General features: G+C 39.9%; 1 protein-coding gene and 1 long non-coding RNA gene across 8 annotated transcripts in view; one reads left to right on the top strand and one right to left on the bottom strand.

Moving 5' to 3' along the window:
* SYNE2 (spectrin repeat containing nuclear envelope protein 2) overlaps nucleotides 1-25,432 on the bottom strand; it is a 317,663-nt gene that overhangs the window by 93,299 nt on the left and 198,932 nt on the right. For all 7 annotated transcript variants that reach the window (XM_065941349.1, XM_065941346.1, XM_065941351.1 and 4 more), the window contains exons 58-66: nucleotides 24,191-24,376; nucleotides 22,456-22,578; nucleotides 21,086-21,268; nucleotides 18,633-18,764; nucleotides 15,112-15,309; nucleotides 14,431-14,505; nucleotides 13,106-13,216; nucleotides 7,421-7,537; nucleotides 3,361-3,591 (exon numbers count right to left, since the gene is read on the bottom strand). In XM_065941349.1, coding sequence (XP_065797421.1) covers nucleotides 3,361-3,591; nucleotides 7,421-7,537; nucleotides 13,106-13,216; nucleotides 14,431-14,505; nucleotides 15,112-15,309; nucleotides 18,633-18,764; nucleotides 21,086-21,268; nucleotides 22,456-22,578; nucleotides 24,191-24,376 — 1,356 coding nt within the window. The remainder of the gene's footprint in view (nucleotides 1-3,360; nucleotides 3,592-7,420; nucleotides 7,538-13,105; nucleotides 13,217-14,430; nucleotides 14,506-15,111; nucleotides 15,310-18,632; nucleotides 18,765-21,085; nucleotides 21,269-22,455; nucleotides 22,579-24,190; nucleotides 24,377-25,432) is intronic.
* LOC136172187 (uncharacterized) lies at nucleotides 3,465-16,940 on the top strand. Its single transcript, XR_010663967.1, has 2 exons — nucleotides 3,465-3,897; nucleotides 16,456-16,940. It is a non-coding gene; the product is annotated as an uncharacterized lncRNA (long non-coding RNA).

Below are 25,432 nucleotides of genomic sequence, written 5' to 3'. Positions count from 1 at the left end.
CGTATGTTTTTCAGTAGGGGTTGAGCCAAACCAACTCCAAACTGGGTGTGAATAAATAAACTAAATTGGTTGTATCACAATCTTAAATAGGTGATGCTATATTCCCTTTAGAAAACAGAGCTGAACACATCCAGACAGCATAGTGGTTAGGACCACAGACACTAGAACTTCATAGCTGGGAAAATTTGGGCACTTTACGTTGCATGGGTGTACCTCTAGTTATCTGTAAAATGGGGATAATAACGGAACTTACCTCCGGGGTCAGTTTGAGAAGCTAGAGTTAAATCCATATACTTTAGCCAGTGCTTGATATGTAGTCTGTGCCTACTATTATTACTTCCCACCTTATTCCTAAACTTTTTCTGTTGTAATCCAAGTGTTGAGTAGTAATTAAAAAAAAATACTTCCACAGAACCCTTGGAAAATTCCTTCCTTCGCTCTTTTCTTGTCTTTCTCAAGCCAAATAAGCTCCCCAAATATCAGAAGACGATTACAGGAAGACATAACTTGGAACCTAAAACACTTAGTCATTGATACCACTGGTCAACTTACACCCGTGTCTAAAAATAAATCGGGAGGATGAAGTAAGTTTCCCAGTAAGTCATCATCATTGTTTTCCTCCTCAAGAGATCAAGTTTGCTCTCTCCTTGAGCTATGGAGCCACAAAAGTCATGCCAATTGGCTGGGCACACGAGTGAAGCAGCAGCAGAATGTAGAATCAGACACATTCTAACTCTGCGACTGCTTGTGCTAAAATCGTGTGGGCTAAGAACAAGTTCAATTCTTTGAGAGAAACTTAAGGAAAAACTTAAAACAAATTTTCAATAACATAGTTATAATTTCTCATCCAAGTAAACTACTTGTATCCTCTGAATACAGACTCTTTTAAGCTTAAACAACTTGTACTTATAGATTTTAAAGTGGCTGAAAACAAAGTGTACTATAATTTTGTGCTTTTTGTCCACTTAGCTATTTTTATGTGTACATTTTCATGTGTCTACATATATATGCTTCATGGTATCTTTTTTAATAGCTGCATATTAGTACCCCATGATTCTCTTCATCTCCTTATTGTTAAGCTTTTAAACTGCTTCTGGTGCTTCATTTTTGTAATCAACGCAGCCATAAATATTCTTCTCCTTTTAGGGTTACTTTCAGAAGATAAATTTAAAGTAATGGGATTAATAGGTCAAAGAAGATGGACATTTTATCTGCTAACAGCTGACTTCCCCAAATGCTGAACCAATCAGGCAGACATTAGTCGATCTATTTCTCCAGAGTTTTTCCAGATGATATAATTTTTTTCAAGGTAATGTAGGAACAAAACAACAGCTGTTTTGACTCATGTGTCTTTAACAATCAAGGTTGAACATTTCTTCTCAATATTAAGTTATGGAATATAATTTTTTCCTGACTGATCTGTTTGCTCCTATCCTTGGATATTTCCTCTCTGGGAACTTAATGTTTTTATAGAGCACTGTAAGGCCTTTTATGTTTCAATGTTAAAGTCTATATGCCATGGTGTTATATAAATGAGCCAGAGTTGGCCCCTGTATATGGATCTGTATGTTGTTTATTTCTTCAGCATAAATATTAATTCATATTTCACCAGTGCCAGGCTCAAAACTGGACCCCCCACATCTAGTCATGGTTAAGACAAACTCTGGAGCTCTAAAGACTCCAGCCTCTGCTTCCTTCAGATTCTCTGACATCATCTAGACACACAGCCGGCCTGGATTCTCTAACTCCTAGGAGTTCCCTGGTCCCCTCCGCTTCTGGGTGGTGGCCCCAGCCCTGCTCCTTGCCAAAGCCTCTGGAAGTCTGGCATGAGACTTCCCAGTCCCTCCAGGCCTCTCGGAAACGCTGCCCAAGGAACGCTCACTGCACGCGACTGCCACCTTGTGGTCGTGTCTTTTCCTCGAGCAGCCCCCACATTTTTAAATACACAAGAGGCCCAAGGACCAGATTCCAGGAATGATCAGGGACTTGGCTATGGGGTCTACCCAGTCAGCAGGACCATCAGTTGGCAGATAGCACCTGAAAGGCCCTAAGTGGCCAGGGCTCAACATCTGGAACACCGAAGGTTCAGGTCAGAGGAGCACTGCTTGCTCTGTGCCGACTTACACTGTCTTCTCCAGATTCTCCTGCGCGCCTTACCAGTCAGGCCGCGTGGTAGGGCCTGTATCTGAGTGAATCCAACCCTCAGGAGCTGACTTTTGGGGTGAGAGGTGCTGAGTTGCCCAAGGAAGGGGGTCAGCTTGCCTGGCTGGGTCCTACTAGACGGACTCCTGAGGTAGTAAGACTGTGGGTCTGAATGGAAACGGGAGGAGCGCCGGGCTCGGGCCAAGGCGGGTCATATGCCCAGCCCCCTGAGTGGGTGGAGCTCCCCGTGGACGGGCCAGTGGGTTGAGGCACTCTGAGAGGAAGTCCTTGTCCCTGGACACCAACTGTGAATGAGCCAATCGGGTGGAGATGTCAGGCCAAGGGGGTGTAAGTGCCTTTGAGGGAGGTGCCTGGGCTGAGCTCTTGAGGACACTCAGTTCTGCTCCAGCTTTGTCAGTCTCGTCCCTCCCTGGAGGGATCCAGAGCTCCCAACCTTTGGGCTGTGCCAGCAAAGCTTCCTCAAAATGACTCCAGGCAAGGAAGTTTACATTCCAGCCCCTCCCCAGTGAAGGGTGCATGCGTTCAGTCGCTCAGTCATGTCTGACTCTCTGTTGACACCGTGGCCTGTAGCCAACCAGGCTCCTCTGTCCGTGGAATTTTCCAGGCAAGAATACTGGAGTGGGTTGCCATTTCTGCCTCTAGAGGATCGTCCCAACCCAGGGATCGAACCTACAACTCCTGCATCTCCTGCAATGGCGAGCATTCATAGTAAAATGACAGCAAAGCCCTTTTCTGCTGTTATCTGTAACCCTGCAAATCAGGATATTCAGTTTCATTTCTGATGAATGAAACTTTAAAAAACTGAATATTATGAATAAAACAAGTATTTGCTGAGCATTTTATATATACTTTATACTCCAGACACTGATTTAGATACTTTATCTCATTTAATCCTGACAAAGTCTTAGGAGATGACCTACTTGAGGAAAATGAAGTGAGAGGTAACTCCCTCCAGTTCACAGTTAATGTGACCAGATTTAAACTCTAGATTCTGAGATCTTCTCCACTATCTTCCCAAATACTCTGCTTACGTAAATTATTTCAAAGAATTATCCTGAAAACCAAAACTTGAGGCCAAAATAAACATAGGGGTCGGAGCAACAGGAAGAATCACATTGTTGCTTTCAGAGAAATTCACCTACTTGTGTAGGTGATTGGCGAAGAGACAGGCCACGAACTCAGACCCAGCAGCCTTACCTGGCACCCTACCAACTGCTGTTCCACCACCTGTTGCATGTCCGCGTCTAATGTTTCCGGCTCAAATGCCACGTTGGCTTGCTGTAGCCACAGCTCCAGCTCGGCCACCTGATTCTTGCAGACATGGAGGACTTCCGCAGGCTCGGGCCTCACCTTCTCCACCGTGGCTTCAAAAGCTCCTTGCTCGTCCGAAAGGCCAGTAGCTGCAGCCTTGATGGGAGGTGTGGCACCCTATGAGAAATCCAAAGATAATCCAGCAGTGAAAAACTAGGAGTCCAAAATATTCAGATTCGGACTTGTAAAGACCTGTAAACTGATAGCATTTCCCCTAGTTAAAAGAAAAACAAATATATAAGGGCAGAAGAAGTAAAAACAAAAAGAAACGAAGAAGCCACCTCCACAGGCATAGCAACAATCACGTGACCTGGCGCCCCAGGTTTCCAAGCAGCCAACCCGCATGAACACAGACGCAGAGTTCCCAGGCACGGAGGACGCAAAGAGGCTGGCGGCTCATTAAACGTGGGTCCCAGGAGACAGGTGAGTGTGCGCGAGAGGGTGTGCATGTGGGTGTGTGTGTCTGAAACACTGCAGCGAATTGGCCAGGGTTTAAAGTTGCGTGACACATGATTAAGCAATGCTTACATTGCTATGCCCTCTGTTCAAACAGAAAAGAAAGGTCTTTACACACTGGCAGGGACACAGAGAAAATATACTAATACCTCACGCTTTCAACTTAACCTCTTAAGTGGTTAAGATTACAAACTATTTTAGCTTTCCCTCCCCCCTGCTATTACTTACCTTTTTCTATTAAAAATAGCTTCGGTCAAGTGATAAGCTTCATTGGGGTAATTTGCAAACTTATCTCATATTCTTCATTTTCTAAAGTTACTTTTCAGCTTCTAGATACTCAAATATTACTGCGTTTAAGGAATGGATGCTTAAGGTGTAGTATAAAGAAAGCAGGATGTGTGTGATGGGTTCTTTTTATATTCAAACGACTAGGTTGTTTATCAATCCCACAGAAAAATTTCTCCCAGGTACCAAGTAAAAGTATTCTGGTAATTATATGACAGATACTTCCAATTTGGAGGCAAAAGATGAACTGATACAGATATTTGCTTCCCACATCTTTTTCCAAAATACTGAAATAGTATTATTGACCTTTCTAGAGGAATTTTTTTAGGAATAAGGATTTGTGTTTTGCTCTACCAAATTAGTGATATCCATTCAGGGCTTCCCAAGTGGCTCAGTGTGGACAGAGGATACTGGCGATCTACAGTCCATGGGGTCGCAAAAGAGTCGGACATGACTGAGCGACTAAACAACATAAACATTTTATTCATTCTGATTATGAGGAAATGAAAATGTTTTCTATATAAGGCTTTGTTAACTACATCTCAGCATCTAACAAGGCATAATTTTGGCCAACTGAGAAACGGGAGTTGCTCACAAATATATACCCTATCTCAACTCAAGTGCCTATTTCCTAATATTTACAGAATTTTGTTTAAATACAGAACTTTCAGTATGATAGAAGCAGACAAAATTGGTAAGTGGTAACAAAAATATGCAGGATATGAAAATACCACTCATTTTCACGCACACTCTGATGAGGATTATAAGAGCTAGTTCAACAGAAGGGTCCTCTGAGTTGTACTCATTCCCCTTGACCATCTCTTTACTTCACAGATGCCTGACTTTTCTGCCAAAATGCTATTTCTCCCCTGCTTTAATCAGGGTTTTCTTTAAGAATCACCTTCCTAAGGAAGTGTTCCCAGTACCATGTTTTCTCTATAGTTCATACACAGTCGGATCTATATTTAGATTCACCCATTTCAATTTTCCTTTTTAATTCCGATCTTTAAAAAAGCAACTCATATGTGATTTTACTGTCAGACATCAATTTCTAGTCGTCTAATTGCTTCCTAGTTTTCAGATTTTTCAGATATTGTTATATCTCAGTGGCAAAGATTTTGCAATCCTCCTTTTTGTCACCTGAGATAACAATCTATTAATAGTGATTGATTGATTAATTAATCTGCCATAAGAGATTTACTATCTGCCTTCCCTGTTTATTCAAAAACATTATTTGAGCACCTACAACTGCCACAGATGTTAAGAAAATTGACAAAATTGAGTTTCTTTGCTTTCTCTAACTCACTGAATTAATGAGGAAATATGGAAGCTGGAGTACTAATCTTGGTTTTATTTGCTAGTTATTTGCACCTGGAAAGAATCCACACATAATAGAAGACAAAAAGATTATCTGTAACAGTAGAACTTCAATAGTTGAAGGTGGTCTGGGAAACGTGCCAGGAATCAGTTCACACCTTTTTTATAGCCAAAGAAATCCAAGTGTGTTTAATGTTTAATCAGTTCACACCCCTCCCATCCCACCACATTGCTTCTGAGAAACTCAAGCCCAGACATAAATTACTTGCCCAAGGTCACATAGTTCCAAGATCTTTTAATTCTGAGTCTACATTTTTCCCCACAGTAGTCCGCCTGTTGAGTATCTTCTTCAAATGATAACCCCAAATTTAAAAAGTAGACACTATTTTAATCAAAGTTTTATAACTGTACATTTTGGAGGGCTAAAAAAGCATGACCACAAATATGTCTTGTTAGAGAATTATGTCATCTCTAAAGCATTAATATAAATTGATAATACCCAATCTTTTACTGAGTTCTAGAGCTAAGCTACTGTGCTAAGACTATCTCATATTTTATGCCACAAGCCCATTATTCCCAGTGTATAGATGAGGAAACTGAGGCTTAGAGAAGTTATTCAAACTGCCTACAGTCACTGGATTCAATCCTAGACCCAGGATTCAATCTCTGATTTCGTTATGCCTTGGGGTCTACAAGTCCACATTTTTGACATAATTCTGTCAACCTTCTGGCATTCAAGTTAGCCTCTCAGTCAATGAATATGACAGTGCTTGATTTCTAAACAACACATTGCTGATCTGAGTACCAAGATCTAGTTAAAATGCAAACAAATTTTTTGGCTATAGCAATATTTCATGCCAAAATACCAAACCGTTAAATACTTTACCATCAACTCTACAATTATCTGCACACACCACCCCCTATTATAAAATGCAAAACTGCCTGGCTAAAGTGCCTAGCATGCTAAGTCGCTTCAGTTGTGTCTGACTCTTTGCGATCCCATGGACTGTAGCCCACCAGGCTCTTCTGTCCATAGAATTTTTCAGGCAAGAACACTGCAGTGGGCTGTCATTTCCTCCTCCAGAGGATCTTCTGGACCCAAGAATCAAACCCACATCTCTTACGTCTCCAGAATTGGCAGGCGGGTTCTTTACCCCTAGTGCCACCTGGGAAGCCCCAAAAGTGAAGGATCTGCCGTACTCTGAGGCTCGAACTCAGGGCCTTCAGGTCCTGCCTACTGTGCCAAGAGGGAAGATTTAGGTAAAGTGCCTGACCTAAATGCATTTGCACAAATACTAAATATGCTGCTGGGATGATGTGGTGGCAGCTTATTTGGTGAGGCTAAATCTGCCTCGGTTTTACATCTTTAAATACTAAATATTCAAATTAGGAAGGCAGTCTGGAATATTTGGAGTCTGCCTCCTTACTCCTCCATTTACTAACTGTACTTTGACACCCTGAATTTTGATTTTTCTTTTGTAAATGAATGGTACATGTTAACCTGCCTTATTTAATCTGAGGATTAGAGAGCAAACACAAATGCCTTTAATGTAATAGGTAGTTAATTAACATTTGCTCTCCTCCACTTCTGTCACCCTCATAAGTTGTAGCTACAGAAAAAAGAAGGGGATACTAATGGAAAGGCTGGTTCACCCTGACAAGTGGTGAGTAAAAAGTCTTTAATTGCTCTGTACCACGCTCAGTCTCCATGTCAATAGCTGATGGCAAATCTTCCAGTTCTCCAGCGTGGCAGCACACACGAAGGTGTTAAAGTTCACAAAGACCTCTTGCTTGGTAATACAAAATACTGCAAAATGCAGAGAGCCTGTCACCTCTGGGTGCTAGTCCAGGTATTTGGGCAGATGGCTCATCAGCAACAGGGACCTACCTCTGGTGTTTGGTTGGGGCTCAGGGAAAATTTTGGGCCTTGCTCAGTATTCAGCAGGTCTGGTTCAAAAACCTGTGCCATGGAACTATCACATGTGCTTATTTTCCCAGTTGCCTCCTGTAAAGAAAAGAATCAGAAGTTCAGAAAAATTCCTGCCCTGAAGCCATACAAGTCCTTCCTGCACCTGCTCATTTTACAAATCACCTGCTTACAAAAATGTCTAGACTAGTCAGGTACATTGAGGGGAAAAAAATCTGCTCATTAGGGGAAAAAAATCAACTTCTTTAAGCTTATCTTTATTTGAAGACTTGAATCTCCAAAGCTCTGTGGTTAATGAGGAACACATAAGAAATCCAGAGAATTAGATATTTAAATGAATTATTATGAGAATTAAACTTAAATAAGATTATGTGATAAAAGTCCTATTTCCAATAACTGAAGAAAGATGAAACTTTAAAATGTGGGAACAACTATCTTATCTAGGCACTTCATGAAAAACATAACCAAATCTCTGTCTCACTGCTAACAATGAATTCCAATTGTATCTAATATTTGTATCTAATATTTAAATGTAAAAGATACACCATAAAAATTCTTGAAGAAAATATGAGTGAATCTATTTCCATTCTAAGAGTGGGAAGGGACTTTTAAAGCTTGACCATAAAGGGAAAAAATGTTAGTATTAACAACATAAATAACATGTGCCGCAAAAAGACATCATAATCTAAGTTAAAGGAGAAATGACAGATTGAGATAACATCTCGCAAAACTGCTAATATCCTTAATGTATTAAATACTTTTAGAAATAAATAAGGAACACATCAACTTCTATGTAGAAAATGACAAGTGGCATGGATGCATGTTTCATAAAAAAAGAACATGAAAGTCAATTCATACCTCAAGTGATAGTCAACATTCTTAGAATATACGCAATTTAATCCACTGGATATGTTTAACTAAGGTTGAAAATATCCAATATCAGCTTGGGGTCAGAAAAGAGGCATTTCCATGCATTCTAGTAGAAACAAAATTGTTGTCTTTCTAGAGGACAGTTTAACAATGTGTACCACATTTTAAATGTATGTACACTTTGATCCACTTATTAGGTTAATCAAGGTTAATCAATGGGAAAATGAAACTTATACAAAAGACCAGTGTGGTGGGAAAAGTATGCATATTGTAATCAACCAATCTTGACTGCTCTACTTACAAGTTGTGTGATATTGGACAAATTAACCTGGACTCTCTGATCCTCACTTGCTTCATCTCTAAAGTGGCAACACAACTCAGCTCACTCATTCCTGTGATTAGTAAACAAGATGACTTATATAAAGCACTTAGTAATTCCTAAGAGCTCCATGTACTGAAAACAGAAACTGTTATTAGAAAGGTATGAACCAAGAACTAAACGTAAAACTTAGATAAAACTGGAAAGGTTAAAAAAAAACAAAAAACTGGAAAGGTAAGTTGGGATCATGAAAAGTCTGGAACGCCAGGCTAAGAACACTGCATTTTATTCAGTAGATAATCAGAATCTAGGAAAGACTGGAATTTAACATGAACTGCTTTAGGAAGATCCATCAGTTAAGTATAAGATGTATAAATGATTAGAGTAGGGAGGAAGTTAACAATTGCCTGGAATAGGATGATGACAAAAATAATGGGAGAAGAAGGATGTAAAGACTGAATGGACATCACTTGAGCAGTAGCTATAAAAGGCCAGACAAACGGCCTGAGATGACTCTGAAGTCTGTCTCAGACATTGATAAGATAGTCGTGCCACTAACAGACATTGAGAGATTACGAGGAAGGGTAAGCTTTGAAGAAACGCTGGTAAATGGGATTGATATGAAGAAAACACATTCAAAAAGAGAAATGTATTTGGATGGTAGAAATGTAGAACAGATTTACAGGAAAAATCAAGACCAGAGATTTAATTTGGGAATCTGTGGCATAGAGGTGACTACAAAACTTATGAGAGGAGAAACTGCCATGAGACAAAACAGAGAAGAAAGAAGATGGTAAACCACTGGGGGAAATGCCCACTATGATAGAGATGGGTAAAGCTGGAAGAGGGGCTACAGACAGATGAGACCAGGAAGTATAGAATTAATAAAGCCAAAGGAACACCGCATTTCAAAAAGGAAGAGATTGCTACTGCTAGAGGTCGAGAAGGATCAGGACTAATAAAAGGGCACTTCAACATGCAAAAAACAAAGATCATGGCATCTGGTTCCATCACTTCATGGCAAATAGATGGGAAAACAATGGAAACAGTGATAGACTTTATTTTCTTGGGCTCAATCACTGCAGATGGTGACTGCAGCCATGAGATTAAAAGACGCTTGCTCCTTGGAAGAAAAGCTAAAACCAACCTAGACAGCATATTAAAAAGCAGAGACATTACTTTGCCAACAAAGGTCCATCTAGTCAAAGCTATGGTTTCTCAAGTAGTCATGTATGGATGTGAAAGTTGGACCATAAAGAAAGTTGAGTGCTGAAGAACTGATGCTTTTGAACTGTGGTGTTGGAGAAGACTCTTGCGAGTTCCCTGGACACCAAGGAGATCAAACCAGTTAATCTTAAAGGAAATCAATTCTTTAAGACTCATTGGAAGGACTGATGCTGAAGCTGAAACTTCAATACTCTGGCCACCAGATGCAAAGAACTGACTCATTGGAAAAGACCCTGATGCTGGGAAAGACTGAAGGCAGGAGTAGAAGGGGACAACTGAAGATGAGATGGCTGGATGCCAACACCGACTCGAAGGACATGAGTTTGAGCAAGCTCCAGGAGTTGGTAAGAACAGGAAAGCCTGGCATGCTGTGGTCCATGGGGTCGCACAGAGTTGGACACAAATGAGCAACTGAATTGAACTGAAAATTAATATCCAGAAGTCAACGGCAGTATAAATATAGCAAGGGGCAAAATCTCGATTACAAATGGAGCCAAGAAAGAGAAGCACCAGCTAAAGACATTTAGCCATAAATGAAAGAGACTTCATTTCATGCCCACTGTGAAATTGATCTGGAAAGCAGGATCAAGAAATTCAACACATTAAAGTAGCATATTGAGGGCTTTCTGGGTGGCTTAGTGGTAAAGAATCAACCTGCCAATGTAGGAGACACAGGTTTGATCCCCAGTCCAGGAAGATCCCACAAGCTACGGAGCAACTAAGCCCATACGCCACAATTATTGAGCCTGTGCTCCAGAGCCTGCGAGCTGCAACTACTGACCCGCGCCCAGAGCCTTTGCTCTGCAACAAGACAAGCCAGGGCACCACTAATAGAGAGTGGCCCCCGCTCAGGACAACTCCAGAAAAGCCTGGGTAGCAAGAAGACCTAGCACAGCCAAAAACAAACACATAAATTACAAAGTAGTATAATGAGCCCAGTACAGGACATCAAAATGTAGAAGATAAAGTTCCTGCTTCTCATGAAACTGTGTCAGATCGATGCATAAAACTGTGATAAATCATAATAACTGAGGTTCAGAATGCTATGGGAAAACAAACGGAAAGAACAGAGGGGGTTTTGGAGGTGGTGGGAGTTGAAAAGGGCCTTTATGGATGAGTAGGAAGGAAGTCCATAGGCAGATATGGGGAGGAGGGTACCTATGGAGGCAGAGCAGTTTCTAAAGAGATGGTCTGGGCTTTGGGAGGGATAGAGAAATGGGGGAAGGAACCTGGGGGGAAGGGAAACCTGAACACTTTTGAGGTAGAGAGGAAAGGACACAACCAAGAGGCAGAGAATGGAGACGTTGGCATAAGTGTCCCCATGCCAACTATCAAAGAAAGGATGGGCCTGGGAGCTGGGTAGGGTCAGCCCTAGTCAGAAGGCAGGTGGGGGGGGAAGCATGGATCATAATGATGCAAAGATCCTTTAGAAGCAAGGGAAAAACATCGTCTTCACATAGGCATGAAATGATTTTCTAATGTGACGGCATTTGCCCTCTATTTTGAGAGACTGAAGAAGTTTATAAGTTACCAAGGAGCAAAAAGCTGTTATTCATTCGCTAAGTCATGTCTGACTCTTGGTGACCCCATGGACTGCAGCATACCAGACTTCTCTGTCCTCCAATATTTCCCAGTTTGCTCAAATTCATGTCCATTGAGTTGGTGATGCTATCTAACTATCTCACCCTCTGCAGCTCCCTTCTCTTTTTGCCTTTAATCTTTCCCAGCATCAGGGTCTTTTCCAATGAGTCGGCTCTTTGTATGGTCAAAGTATTCAGCTTTAGCTGCAGTCTTTCCAATAAATATTCAGGGTTGATTTCCTTTAGCACTGATTGATTTGATCTCCTTGCTGTCCAAAGGACTCTCTTCAAGAGTCTTCTCCAGCCCCATGATTAGAAAGCATCAGTTCTTTGATGTTCAGCCTTTACAGTCCAACTCTCATATCTATATATGACAACTGGAAAAACTATAGCTTTGCGACTATAAGAACATTTTGTCAGCAAAGTGATGTCTCTGCTTTTAAATATGCTGTCTAGGTTTGTCAAAGCTTCCTTCCAAAGAGCAAGCACATTTGAATTTCATGATTGCAGTCACCATCTGCAGTGATTTTGGAACCCAAAAAAATAAAAATCTGTCACTGCTTCCACTTTACCCTCTTCTATTTGCCATGAATTGATGGGATCAATGCCAAGATCTTAATTTTTCACATCCTAAGTTTCAAGCCAGCTTTTTCTCTCTCCTCTTTCATCCTTAACAAGAGGCACTTTAGTTCCTCTTCACTTTCTGTCATTAGGGTGGTATCATCTGCATATATGAGGTTGTTGGTATTTCTCCCAGCAATCTTGATTCCATCTTGTGATTCGAGCATCTCACATGATGCACATTGCATATAAGCTAAATAAGCAGGATGACAATATACAGCCTTGACATACTCTTTTCCCAGTTTTTTTTAAAACCAGTCCATTGTTCCATGTCCAGTTTTAACTGTCGCTACTTGACCTGCATACAGATTTCTTAGGAGACAGCTAAGGTCTGGTACTTGCATCTCTTTAAGAATTTTCCACAGTTTGTTGTGATCCACACAATCAAAGCCTTTAGCGTAGTCAATGAAGCAGAAGCAGGAGCAAAAAGACTTATTTCATTAATTTATCTTCCACACTACATTGTTCAAAAAGAGAACTCTCAACCCCAACTGCTCCCCAAGAAAGAGGCATGTTAAATGCTTTAACTACATTGGTCAACCTTTTAGCTGCTCCTTTAACTGTTTTGGTTTTTTTCAGTTTAGATTTTCACTTAAGGAGTTTTCCTCAGGTAAATACTTACAGGCTTCCCTGGTGGCTCAGTGGTAAAGAACCCACCTACCAATACAGGAGATGTGGGTTTGATCCCTGGATCTGAAGACTCCCTGGAGAAAGAAATGGCAACCTACTCCAGTATTCTTGCCTGGAAAATCCCATGAAGAGGAGCCTAGTGGGCTACAGTCCAGAGGGTCACAAGAATCGAACATGACTTAGGGCCTCAGCAACAATATTATCACTGAGTGTGCAAAAGAAATATAACTAATACTCAGCAGTCTTTGCCTTGTGCAGAGGTAGCGGTAAGAAGTTTAAAAAAATTTCAACCCATATAGATTCCCTCCTGAAACATTCTTTCAAACAAGAAACTCTTTGCTTTGACTTGCTATCCCTGCCTATCCCCACCTCCAAGAAATGTGACCCGCACAGGATTACCTGAACGATTGTTCCAGAAGACGAGGATGCCCTGTCCTCCTCCACGTCCTTGTCATGTTTCCAGAGTAAAGACGGGAACCCGGAAGACGGCTCTGCTTTCTTATCTCCGCTCTAACACAGCAATCAATTGATTAGTAGAGGGAGGTGATTTCCTACCATCATAACAGCATCCTTCTTATCTCTTTTATGTAACACTCAGCTTACCAGGCAGTATAATTGCAGACCTCAATTCCACCCCCTCCTCCCCTTCCCCCGCTATTTATCAACGATTTCTTTGGCTAACTATATCACAGGAGTCCAAATGTGGTTGTTCTTCCTAAAGCCGAAAAAATATTCTTAAAGTTGGGAGTCAGTTCATGTCCTACAAAGGGGACCTTTAAAACAGCACTTTAGGAATTTCATCTGCTTTGGTAAATGTAACCTCAAAGGCTCTTTAACAACATGGATTTTTTTTATTGATGTCAAAGACAAACAATGATTATAAACATATCAGCTCAGAGGCAAATACAGGTCTCAAATTAGCATCATACTGAACTGCACTCTTACTTTGGCTCCAGCACCTCCTTCATTTTCAAAATTTTCTCTGCTATGAAGAGGTAGAGTCAGATCGCAAAGCTGTCTGACGGTCAGAGTATATAAGCCTCACTCCTCATCTGACCACTCAGCCCCACGTGTCCAGTGATATAGTGAAGGACTACAGGCTATCCTGAGTGATCATGGAGCTACTGAGCAATCTATAAAACGAGCAGGAAGAATGCCTGCTCGTTACGTAGGAGGCATTAAAAACCATCACTTGCTGCAATTTTCTTCCCTTTGGCTCAGACCCATTACTGCTTTAGTTCTTAAAGTATGAAATGGAAACTGATATAATGAGAAAGCTTGTAAAGGTCTCCTTCAACCAGTTCTGATAGGAGTAGTAACATAGGAGGGTTAGTTGCTAACACCATTCTTCATGTCCTTGGCGGTGCTGTCTGACAACAAAAGTAATTCAAATATGGAAAGATAAAGCCACCAGGACTGCCAGCCAAACAGCAAACTCTCAAAACTTCAGAAAAAGTACTCAGAACTCAAGATATGACAAAGAACTTCATCTTCTCCCTTCTGCCAACAAGGGTGTCTGAATTACATTTATCCCACTCCGGCCTGGAGGAGGTTTAGATGCACTTAAACATTAATAACATAAGATAACTACTTCAGTCACCCTTACAAAATACTGGCATTGAATTTAAAAAATCCTTATGTTTCCATTCTTTTTAAGATCTTCTCATTGACCTTTTAGAGATTACACTTCTAACAAACTTGAACGAGAAAATCATTTTCCTTACTTCACTTTTCAGGGAGCTCTCTTCTGCCTCTTCCTCGAGTGCTGGCAGGAAAGACATGGAACCCGTTCTGTTCAGCTGAAAGGCACAGCACAAAGAGTTGCAGCTGGATTGCCATTCAACGTCATCAGAATCCCGGCCTGGCTGCTTTTTTATGTAGCTAATTTTTTACTCACTTTATCCAGGATGCCCACCCACACAAGTAGCCTCTGGGTTTAGCAACTCTCAACTCATCCAGCCAAATATCATGACTCGGTCAAATCTTAGATCCCTTTCATTTGCATTGCCCTTTGTGACCCCTCATCAAACAATTCAAGAATGCCATTACTGATGTAGATTCAGAGTGGGCTTTGAGAAGTGCTGGGCCTGTTTCTGAGTTTGCAGTGGGCTCACAGTTTGGTAGGAAGGCATTTCAAAGGGTGGCTGCCACCCACCTACCCATGGGATTTCATAAACACCTTCTTAGGTAACTTGAGCATAAGAATTCTGGATTGAGTCCAGCACAGACACACCCTGAGAATTAATATTCACTCATGAATAATCTCAGGCAGAGTATTTCTACTTGAAGAAATTCCTTTTCTGTGGGCCATAAATATAGAGGCCACAGGTTTTCCAGATGAAAAACACTACCAATTTAAAACTCTTGTGGAACATGGGACCAGTGTTAACTACAGCCATACCCACCTTCCACTCAGAAGCATCCTTCTCAGCCCCTGCATTCTCCTCGGATGCCCCTACTGACAGCACTTCTTGTTCTAATTCTTGCTGTTTTTGCTGTAAATGCTGGTGAAGGTTTAGTATGGCAGCCTTCAAGTCCGCCAACAGGTCTTCTTTCTTCTGGTTCAAGCTCAGAATCTGCTTTTCCATACTTTCGATTTCTCCCTGTGCAGAAAGAACATTTGCATTGGTTTGGGACGTCTGATGCCTTTGCCATAGAAGCCTGCTGCATTTGGTGCAAGGGCTGAAGTTTTTTCTATGCTGCTGGCTTGCACAGCCAGGAACTAGTCCCTGGTACAGCATAGCTCCTTTCCCCTCTGGTTGAGCTTCTAAATGATCCAGGGAGGGTTTAATGATCTCCCTTATAGGATGCCTTAGCCTCATCTGACACCCTATCAATCAATCGCTGGGGGTCAAGTGGTGGCTCAGAAATCTGTAACAAGCCCCGTGCGTGACCGTGGAGTATAGCCAGGGTTGCCTCACCTCAGTGGCCATAGGACTGATTGGCCAGAACCCACAGGGGTCAGGAACCACACTTTAACAAACTTCCAGAAGATTTGTATGCGGACTAACATTTGGGAACCACTGAGAGAATACAAGGCTAGAAATCTCACACTTCTATTGTCACTTTTGAAGCCTTCTTTAGTTTTACTAAATTCATTTACTTTTTTTCTCACAGCCAAAGCTTCCTACCATATTGGAATAAATAAACAAATAAAAGTGCTGTGAAGTGTAATTTATTATGGGAATGATGAAGAGATGATTCCAAGCTTTATAAGGTTAAAAAATTTGTGTGACTGATCAGTTCAGTTCAGTTCAGTCGCTCAGTCGTGTCCGACTCTTCGTGACCCCATGACGCCCCATGACCCCAGGGACGCCAGGCCTCCCTGTCCATCACCAGCTCCCAGAGTTTACTCAAACTCATGCCCATCGAGTCGGTGATGCTATCCAGCCATCTCATCCTCTGTCGTCCCCCTCTCGTGGGAATAAAATGTCATACATGGGGAGTAGAAGTGCAGACGCCCACTCTCTGTCTAAGAGGATTACAGAGTCATAGAATCCTGGATTTGGAGGAAATGTCAGGTGTTGTTTTGTTTGACATCCTCTTCTCCAGCACTCTGAAAGGCATCATTCAAAGCCTGAGCTGTATCAGAAGACAAACCTGCTCATTTTTAGCAGAACTTCATGTCCTGAAATCTTGTCCCTAACATGTTCTATAAACCCTATGTTCATTCATTCCTTTTTTCCTTATTTCTTTTTCCATCCATCGATCTTAGAGACATTGATAGAATCATCATTTTTTTTTTTCAGAGACAGAGAAACTCCGCCTATGAGTGAAAGTTCTGAAGTCCAGAGAAACAAGGTGATTCTTTCAGAGCTGCAGCCAGCGACAGCGCACAGACCTGGACTTCTGACACCCAGCCCCATGACTCCAGTGCTACCGCACGCATTCTGACCCCATACCCCTGTTCTGTCTGAAGTGAAACTTCTTGTGATTGCTTTGGGAAATGATAATTAAATCTGAGTTAGCTGTGGTGTGTGTCCCTTTTCAAAAAGCACTAAACTTCAGAGGTACAGTGCCTCCCAACAGACATAACACTATAGCCATTAGAACAGCACTTAGAGAAACAGACCAGTCCCCAGAGCCACTAGCATTATGGAGGCAGAGAAGGGCTCGAAGCTGCCATTCTCAAAGTGGCAGCTGCAAACCCCAGGAGGTCTGCACTCCATGAGGTCAAGATCATTTTCATAACAATACCAAAATGTTACTGGCCTTTCTCACTGTGTTGACATTTTTCACTGTGTGAAGTAGTAAAAGCAATGGTGGGTAAAACTACTGACACCAAGGCAGAAACATCAACTGTATTAGCATTACTAGATGCTTCACATCTAGTAATTTAGCATCATACTAAATTTAGTATTTAGTATCATGAATTTAACTGTAAAAAAAAGCCAACTTCAGTTAAGAAAATCCTTGATAAAGAACATGTATTTTTAATATTCTGTTTGACAAAGGGGGAAGACTGCATGAAGCACTTCTGCTGTATACCAAAGTTTAATGGTTGAGGAAAAGCACTCATGTGATTGAGTTTCAAGCTGATCTATCCATTTTTTTTCAAAGAATACTATTTTTACTTGAAAAAAAAGACAGTTGTTAAACTATACATACATATATATGTAACACATATAAAGATTTTTCTGAAGAGGTAACATCTGTAGATGTTAATAAATGTGAATTCTTTAATATTGGCTACTGAGATGTGTCCTCATTTGGAGGATCGACATAACAAGTCAAATATGTGTTTTCCAAATGATCAAGCATTATGCTATAAAATCATGCATGGTTGGAGATCTATTCCAAGTATAAGACAGACTGATGAATTTTAATGTAAGCGTATGAAAGTTCACTGACATGGCTCCGAATTCCATTTAACAATGAACCTGTGAGTAATTCTACTTGTCAGAGTTTAGTGTCATTTCAAAGGATGTCCAAAATTATTCAAAAGCATTTTAAAAATATTTCTCTTCCATGTGTGTGTCTTTGAGAGGTTGGATCATCTTTATATGCTTCACACAAAACTATATACCCCAAAAGACTGAATGCAGAACCAGGTGAGAATCTAGCTGTCTCCTAGAAAGCCAGATCCTCATGAGATTTGCAAAAATGCAAAACAATGTCACTCTTCTCACTGTATTTTTTTCCTGTAAAATATAATTTCCATTAATATTTAATGGGTTTACTATCACTATTTAAAAATAACAGATATATTTACATTTCTGAACTTTAATATACACAAAAGCTCTTTGGCGTTCTTGAATTTTTAATGTAAAGGGAAATTTGACACTTTCATAATATTGAATCACTAACACATTGGGTCTGCCTTATTGAGTCCACCACTTACTAGCTTGTGTCATGTTAGACTTCCCTGTACTTCACTTTAGACATTAAAGAATTTGCCCTATGACTTACAGAAAGAAAGTGGCGTAACCTGGTTTTGAATACCACAGCAACTGCTTGCCTACACCAACCTGATGGCAATAGAGTTAACATGCAAACCATTGTAACTGGGCCCGTAGGACATTGTTAATTGTGGCATATGGTGAGACTGCTTAGTATAGGGAACTCTTTATTACAACAGCATTCAGTCTTTCCCTCTAAAGCCCAGCCAGCATGACCCCTATGTCAGAACGCTAGCTGGGATGTCAGGTTATCCAAATACCGTGTGTTACATCACCTTCTTTGGTACCAGTCAAAATGCACCAAGTTGAGGCTAAAGACACTTGAAGAGACTTCCATTATGATAATTATATAATAACCTATTTAATGAAATAGGCATAGAAAGTATTCATATACATAAAATACCTTCTATTGAAAGAGAGAAGTAGGAACTACACTATCATCAAAAAGGTTTCTAGATACCAACAGCTTAGAAAGTGAAAGAACTGCTGGACAAACGAATGAGACAAATGAAATGAAAGAAACATACCTGTGCTTGTGACAGGTTGGCAGCTTCGTCTGTTGACATATGCTCATGGGAGAATTCAGCTGGATAATTATTTAAGATCTGCTTCAATTTTTCTATTTCTTCATTGCATTCATTTGTCTGTTTTATGACTATCTATAAAATAAACCCCCCCAAGAAGAATCTGTTACAATCCAACAACTAGACCAATGGGTTCCTTTCGATGTCTATCCCTGTTCCAAACTCCAATTAATTCTATCAAACACATAACTACACAGTTTTTAATAGGGAATGGTAGTCTCAACATAGAGAACAACATGTGCAAAGCTGGCACCTGACCGACTTGCTCTACTAGACGCCAGAACACCTTGGGCAGTGCTGGGAGTTAAATTAGATATACATTTTGCTCTTAAGTTTTCCCAGTCTAATGGGCTTATTCTGGGAAGCATTTTATAGCATGTAAACAAAGTGGCTAAGTTTTATGAAATTACTGATAGTCACATAAGACATTTAATACATATTCCTTGTCACATTTCTACACAGAGAGGTGGCAATCCTAACTTAAAGTGGAAAGGGCGAGTGATTTGAGAAATGATAGATTTTCCTGGTACAGACACATCCTCACCTGCTACTCCTTGGGATCTGTGATGTATGTTTTATGGTAAGAGGTTGAGGCTTGAGAGTTTGAAGAATAAGGTAGACCAGAGCAATATCTGGAATCTGGTGTTAAGAGCTTGAAGCTACCAGTGTGCTAAATGATACAATCAAAGTGTGATGAAAGTCAAAAAAATGGACCTCAAAAGAAAATCTGGATGTTTCCTTGGTATGCTTCACAATGAAACTAAATGCCTTTTGAAACTACAAAGTTTGTGGTCAACACAGAATTCTTCCTTATATTTTCTTTAATATTTAACTATAATTTTATCTACAGGCTGGAAATGAATAACTATGCTCACTGCACACACCTGTTCCCCAGCCCTCAGTAATGAGCTATGTCCCATTACTCCCCCCAAAAGTAATTTGTCTTATTTTCTACAATGAGAGCACTTACAATATCTAACTAGAAATTAAAAGAAATGCACCATTTTCTATGATTTTCATTACTATCAGCTTACTTAGCTTTGAAATACCTGAGATGATATCTGATTTCCACTAACACAATAAGATGGAAAATTTTAACAGCACAGCTTGATATCTAACTTGGTACAAAACCTAATTTCCTCTTCTATTTCCCCCCTTTCATCTTGTGAGAGAGTCATTTTAAAGCATAGTCAGAACTGTTATTTTCTTTTTCTAACCAAGAGACCAGTAAAACACAAAAAGATGAAAAATAGATCAAACTTTCTATCGCTGCTTTTTGTTTTCTCTTTATATTATTAAAAAAAAAATAGTACATTGAGTGCCAGATCTTTCTTCTCCCTGTGGGTGTTAGGAAATAACGTCAGCAGATCAGTAGCTAGGCCAGAGAGACTGTGAGCTAAGACTCAAGCCAGAGATACAATATCCTCAAGTCTTAGGAGAACAGAGTGACCACCAAATGTGAATGAAACTGAAGAGACAGAAAGATACAGCAGTTTTCTTCCTATAACCAGGGGATGAGTGGGAAGGAGGAAAAATAACTTTTTCTCCTACTCTGACCCCCTAATCAAGAACAGTAGGCTAAATGTCTACCAAGAGGGTCGAAAAGTCCATGGTTCTTTCAAGAACTTTCTTTTCCTATAGGAGTGGTTGTTGATTTAGGAACACAAACCAAAGTAAAATGCAATTTCTATCTATTCTTTGGTTTGAGACCAATCAAAATGTAAGAATAAAAAGAAAGCCCTCAGGGAGAGGCTTGAAGATGCTATCAGTTAGAAAGAAGAGACTCTAATATGAAGAATAATACTAGGAGGCTAGAAACCCAAATTTTTGTCTTATTCGTACAGAAATTAATCCTAACAAATGTTAACTCTGGTATTTTATCAAACCACCTAACCTTTGGACACTAGTCTCCTAACATGTAAAAATAAAATGGCAAAGTGCCTACTTGACCTACATCATGTTGGTAATAAAATGAAATGATTAAAAGGAAAGCAACTGAGATGTATAAAGAGATTATTGTTGGGTTTGTCGGCCTCATGTCACTGCAAATGAACTATGCAGGGAGAATCTTTTCCCATAGCATTTTACCCATGTAAATCTTCAATTATTAAAGAATGGAATGAAACAAACGATAACTATGCTTCAATGTCTTCAACCAGAACAAAGGTAAGAGCTAAGAAAAAAAATCATGTTAGCTCCATTTGAGCAATAAAATACTCTCTTATATCAGCGCTGGCTCCTGGATAATAATACTGGAAGAGACCAAAAAGAATCAACACAGGCAGTGTCTTACCGTCATGGGAATTTGATCTATCCAACCTTTAAAACTGAAAACAAAATCAGCTTTTGCTGAACATTTTCATCCAACGGGCTGGCTGTCATCACAAGCCACTCACCTTTAACAACTCATTTTGTTCCTGAGTCATGTTTTCCAACAGTTTTATATCTTGTAAAAGCCGATTTGTCCGCTGAAACACAGGCAGAGGCTTCATTCCTGTCTGGGGTAACCTCAGTTCCACTTGGTAAGACACGATTTCAGCAATGGTTTTCTTCATGGGACGTATATTTTCCAGTATCACCTTAGATAAACATGGTACACAAGTGGGGGACAAAAAAGGCTACTCTTAAATTGATTAAAAATTACACTTTTGTCTTTATAGTTTTGAAACAGTTTCTTAGCTCAGGTTGAAAAGAACTAATATTACTTGTGATCTGGTAGTTAGGGGGTCTCAGGAAAGAATGCCTGGGGCAAAAGTACCCTCCAGGACAACATGATGCATTGGGACAGCCTTTGCTTCTTTCTCCCCTCCCACCTCTGTCTGCAGAACCATTGTTTTGCTTTCTGTGTTGTCTCCAGGCAGTGAGTCAGGCAAGCTAGGTACTGCCCCCTTAGTAACTGTCACAGCAACTGCACCCAGCACAGGGCTTCCCACTCATAGACCCTCAAAAAATGCTTACTGCACTGCAGGGATAACTATCCTGTCAAATTTCTTAAGTCTCAAAAATATACTTCTATTTCACTTTAATGACATCCTGTCCATAGAAATCTGGATTTACATAGTGAATAAATTACAAGAGAGTATTCACTTTACTAAGCATTTCATATACATCATTTCGTCTAATCTTCATAACTGTCCTAGGAGGCAGAGATCAAAACAGGTAAGGAAACTGGGTTCACAGAAGTTAGAAGGCCCACATGGGGGCGCACCGCAAAGAGGCAGGGTTGGGATTAGAACCCAGGGCTGCTTGAGCCCAGAGTCCACACTCTTAACTGATAGACTGAGGGGGAACCAACATCTGTCTGCTGTTTAGTATGTCCCAGCTTCTGTGCTAGGGGCTCTGCACAGCTTATAATTGTCCAACATGATCACTGCATTCCCACTGCATAGACACGAAAGCAAATCCAAGAAATATTAACCAATTGTGTTCAGGCACACAGGCAGAGCAGCTGAGGCTGGAACCCAGTTCTCCTGACTCAGAAGCACACGCTCGTAGACTATTAAACACTTAGGACTGACTTGAAGGAAAAACTGCCAAACCTTGAAGTTTTAGGAAGAAATTCATTGAAAAAATAACTTATAGGAAAATGATCTTTGTACAGAGACCACTATGAATAGGATTTAAAACATGATATTTATAGTCATTCCCACTTGATCTTGCTCTTACTTTAGCAAGACTAAACACTTTTAATCACATATTATTACATATTTTAAAATAACCATAATAAGTATTAAGAGAAAAGATTTTTAAATGGATCCATGCTTACTTCTCCATGCTTAAGATGTTCTTCAGGTGAAAAATCAAATATTTCTTTGGATAACAGGATAGCTTTGATTTTTGAAACTCTCTTCTCCATTGATTTTACTTCTGTTTCAATGGCAACCACATCCTAGAATTTCAGAAACAAAATAACACGCTCATGCAGTATATTATATGTTAATCATCTTTATAAAACACAATTTATTGCCATTTATTTTCACGTTTAACCAAAACATGTTTGCCACTTGTATCTCTTAAAAAACTAACCAAGTGCTTCACAGATAATGTAGATTGTTTTCAATAAAAACGCTGTTCTGTTAGTAACGGCATATAACACTACAAAGCACTGCATATAGCTGCTGGGTTCAAGATCCTCGAGAGGCCAATATTTAATTATTTACGCTATGAGAACAAAAGCAGAATGCATCTGAACTAATTTTAAGTAAATTGTCAATTATGTGCAAACTCTTTAGATTTATCTTTGGAATGTGCTCGAACACTTGAACATAAGTGGGTCTAATGTTGAAAAAAAATTCTTTCTACTCTAAGTAGAAAGATACAGTCACCCTTGGGAAACACACACACAGAGGGAGCTAGAAAATTGACAGATTTTCTTGCCAATTCCCTAACAAACTGTTGTCATGTGCAGCATCATTAAATTACCTTATAACCTACTCAGGTTAACTTAAACAATAGATCATTTGTCCAGTGGCTCTTCTCCCGTCAATGTCAACCTCTAGAACATGGCCAAAACATTAAAGTAAAAATGCTGCAATTTTTGCTATCAAACCCACATATTTAGGAATACATGCTATAAAACCTACATTTTAAAGTCCCCTCACACTGTAAGAGAGCCTTCAGATCTTTAGAGCTTATAGCAAATAAACTGCAGCAAAAATAAGGTATGCCTAATAATGAAGGAAATAGAAAAAACTACCTAGAAATCGATAAAAGGTTTCAAATTATAGCAATCTAGAGCCATTCAATACAGGACAAACATAACTCTACAAGCAAATGAAGCAGTAATTATAGTAATTTATAGTGATATCTTCATATTATGAGAAGTTCAATCATACTGAAATTATTTTCTGCACCTTACATTTAAGAAAGTATATAAAAGTATATAATGCATTTTATGGTAATTTCTGTGAAAAGTTGTAGATGCATTGAACAATTTTGGAATAAGAATGTTTAACAAGTATGATTCTCTGAAGTTACTTAAGTGTACTGCAGGGAATGTAACTGAGAAGTAAAAGGTAGATTATTAAGACTAACTGCATCTGCCTTTGCTGTGTGACGCCATTCTTAGATAAATGCTCACAAGCTTCAAGCTAAAATAAATAAAATTATTTAAAAGTTCAGTGGCTCATAAACAGCATCCCCTCAATAAATATTTGCTATAGGTCATGGAAGTCTTGGGAAGTTGTCTAATTCCCTCTGCTAATCTGTGCTTTAAAATCAATAATATCTCCTCTCTGACAAGGAGAAAATACTGAGCATATTTGACCAAGGCTCCTCCCTTTTAAAAGACCACTTCTGAACTGAGAATGGGGATATGATTTTTTATTGTAGTTGGACTACAGGGCACAAAGAAAAGTATCATTTAAAAAATAACATAAAAAAATATATATATATACCAGATCAATGTGTCTTTGTAGGAACTGATTGGCAGCATAACTCTAATTTACTAAACGAAATATAAACTTAAAATAAGAAGTTACATCTTTATAGTGCCAACTCACATCAGCCATTCGCTGAATCTGTGGAAGACTTTCTATGATTCTTTGTTGTAAAGCTGCTATTTGATGACTTAACTTTTGTATGGACTGTGCTAAATCATCTGTCTCAAAAATTGCTGACAAGTCTTCGAGATCCGTGAAAACTGAATGTAAAAGAGCGTGCTTCTGTTCTGAATCTTCCAAAGCCATCTAGATAATGGAAAACATGAAAAATGAGAGAAACATCAAGATACTGGAACAAGGTAATCAAAATTTAAAATAGAGAAAATTCTGTAACTATGTACGGTGATGGATGTCAACTAGACTTAATGTGAGTGATGATTTTGCAATACACACAAATATTCAATCATTCTATTGGACACCTGAAACTAATAAATGTTTTATGTGTATTATATGATGTGTGGATCACAAAAAACTGTGGAAAATTCTGAAAGAGATGGGAATACCAGACCACCTGACCTGACTCTTGAGAAACCTGTATGCAGGTCAGCAAGCAACAGTTAGAACTGGACATGGAACAACAGACTGGTTCCAAATAGGAAAAGGAGTACGTCAAGGCTGTATATTGTCACCCTGCTTATTTAACTTCTATGCAGAGTACATCATGAGAAACGCTGGGCTGGAGGAAGCACAAGCTGGAATCAAGATTGCCAGGAGAAATATCAATAACCTCAGATATGCAGATGACACCACTCTTATGGCAGAAAGTGAAGAGGAACTAAAGAGCCTCTTGATGAAAGTGAAAGAGCAGAGTGAAAAAGCTGGTTTAAAGCTCAACATTCAGAAAACTAAGATCACGGCATCTGGTCCCATCACTTCATGGGGAACAGATGGGGAAACAGTGGAAACAGAGGCTGACTTTATTTTTTGGGGCTCCAAAATCACTGCAGATGGTGACTGCAGCCATGAAATTAAAAGACGCTTACTCCTTGGAAGGAAAGTTATGAACAACCTAGATAGCATATTAAAAAGCAGAGACATTACTTTGCCAACAAAGGTCCATCTGGTCAAGGCTATAGTTTTTCCAGTGGTCATGTATGAATGTGAGAGTTGGACTATGAGGAAAGCTGAGTGCCGAAAAATTGATGCTTTTGAACTGTGGTGTTGGAGAAGACTCTTGAAAGTCCCTTGGACTGCAAGGAGATCCAACCAGTCCATCCTAAAGGAGATCAGTCCTGGGCGTTCATTGGAAGGACTGACGCTGAAGCTGAAACTCCAGTACTTTGGCCACCTCATGTGAAGAGT

This window comes from Muntiacus reevesi, chromosome 7 (assembly GCF_963930625.1).
Source record: "Muntiacus reevesi chromosome 7, mMunRee1.1, whole genome shotgun sequence".
Classification (NCBI taxonomy): Eukaryota; Metazoa; Chordata; class Mammalia; order Artiodactyla; family Cervidae; genus Muntiacus; species Muntiacus reevesi.
This window is presented reverse-complemented; position numbering and strand designations above follow the sequence as displayed.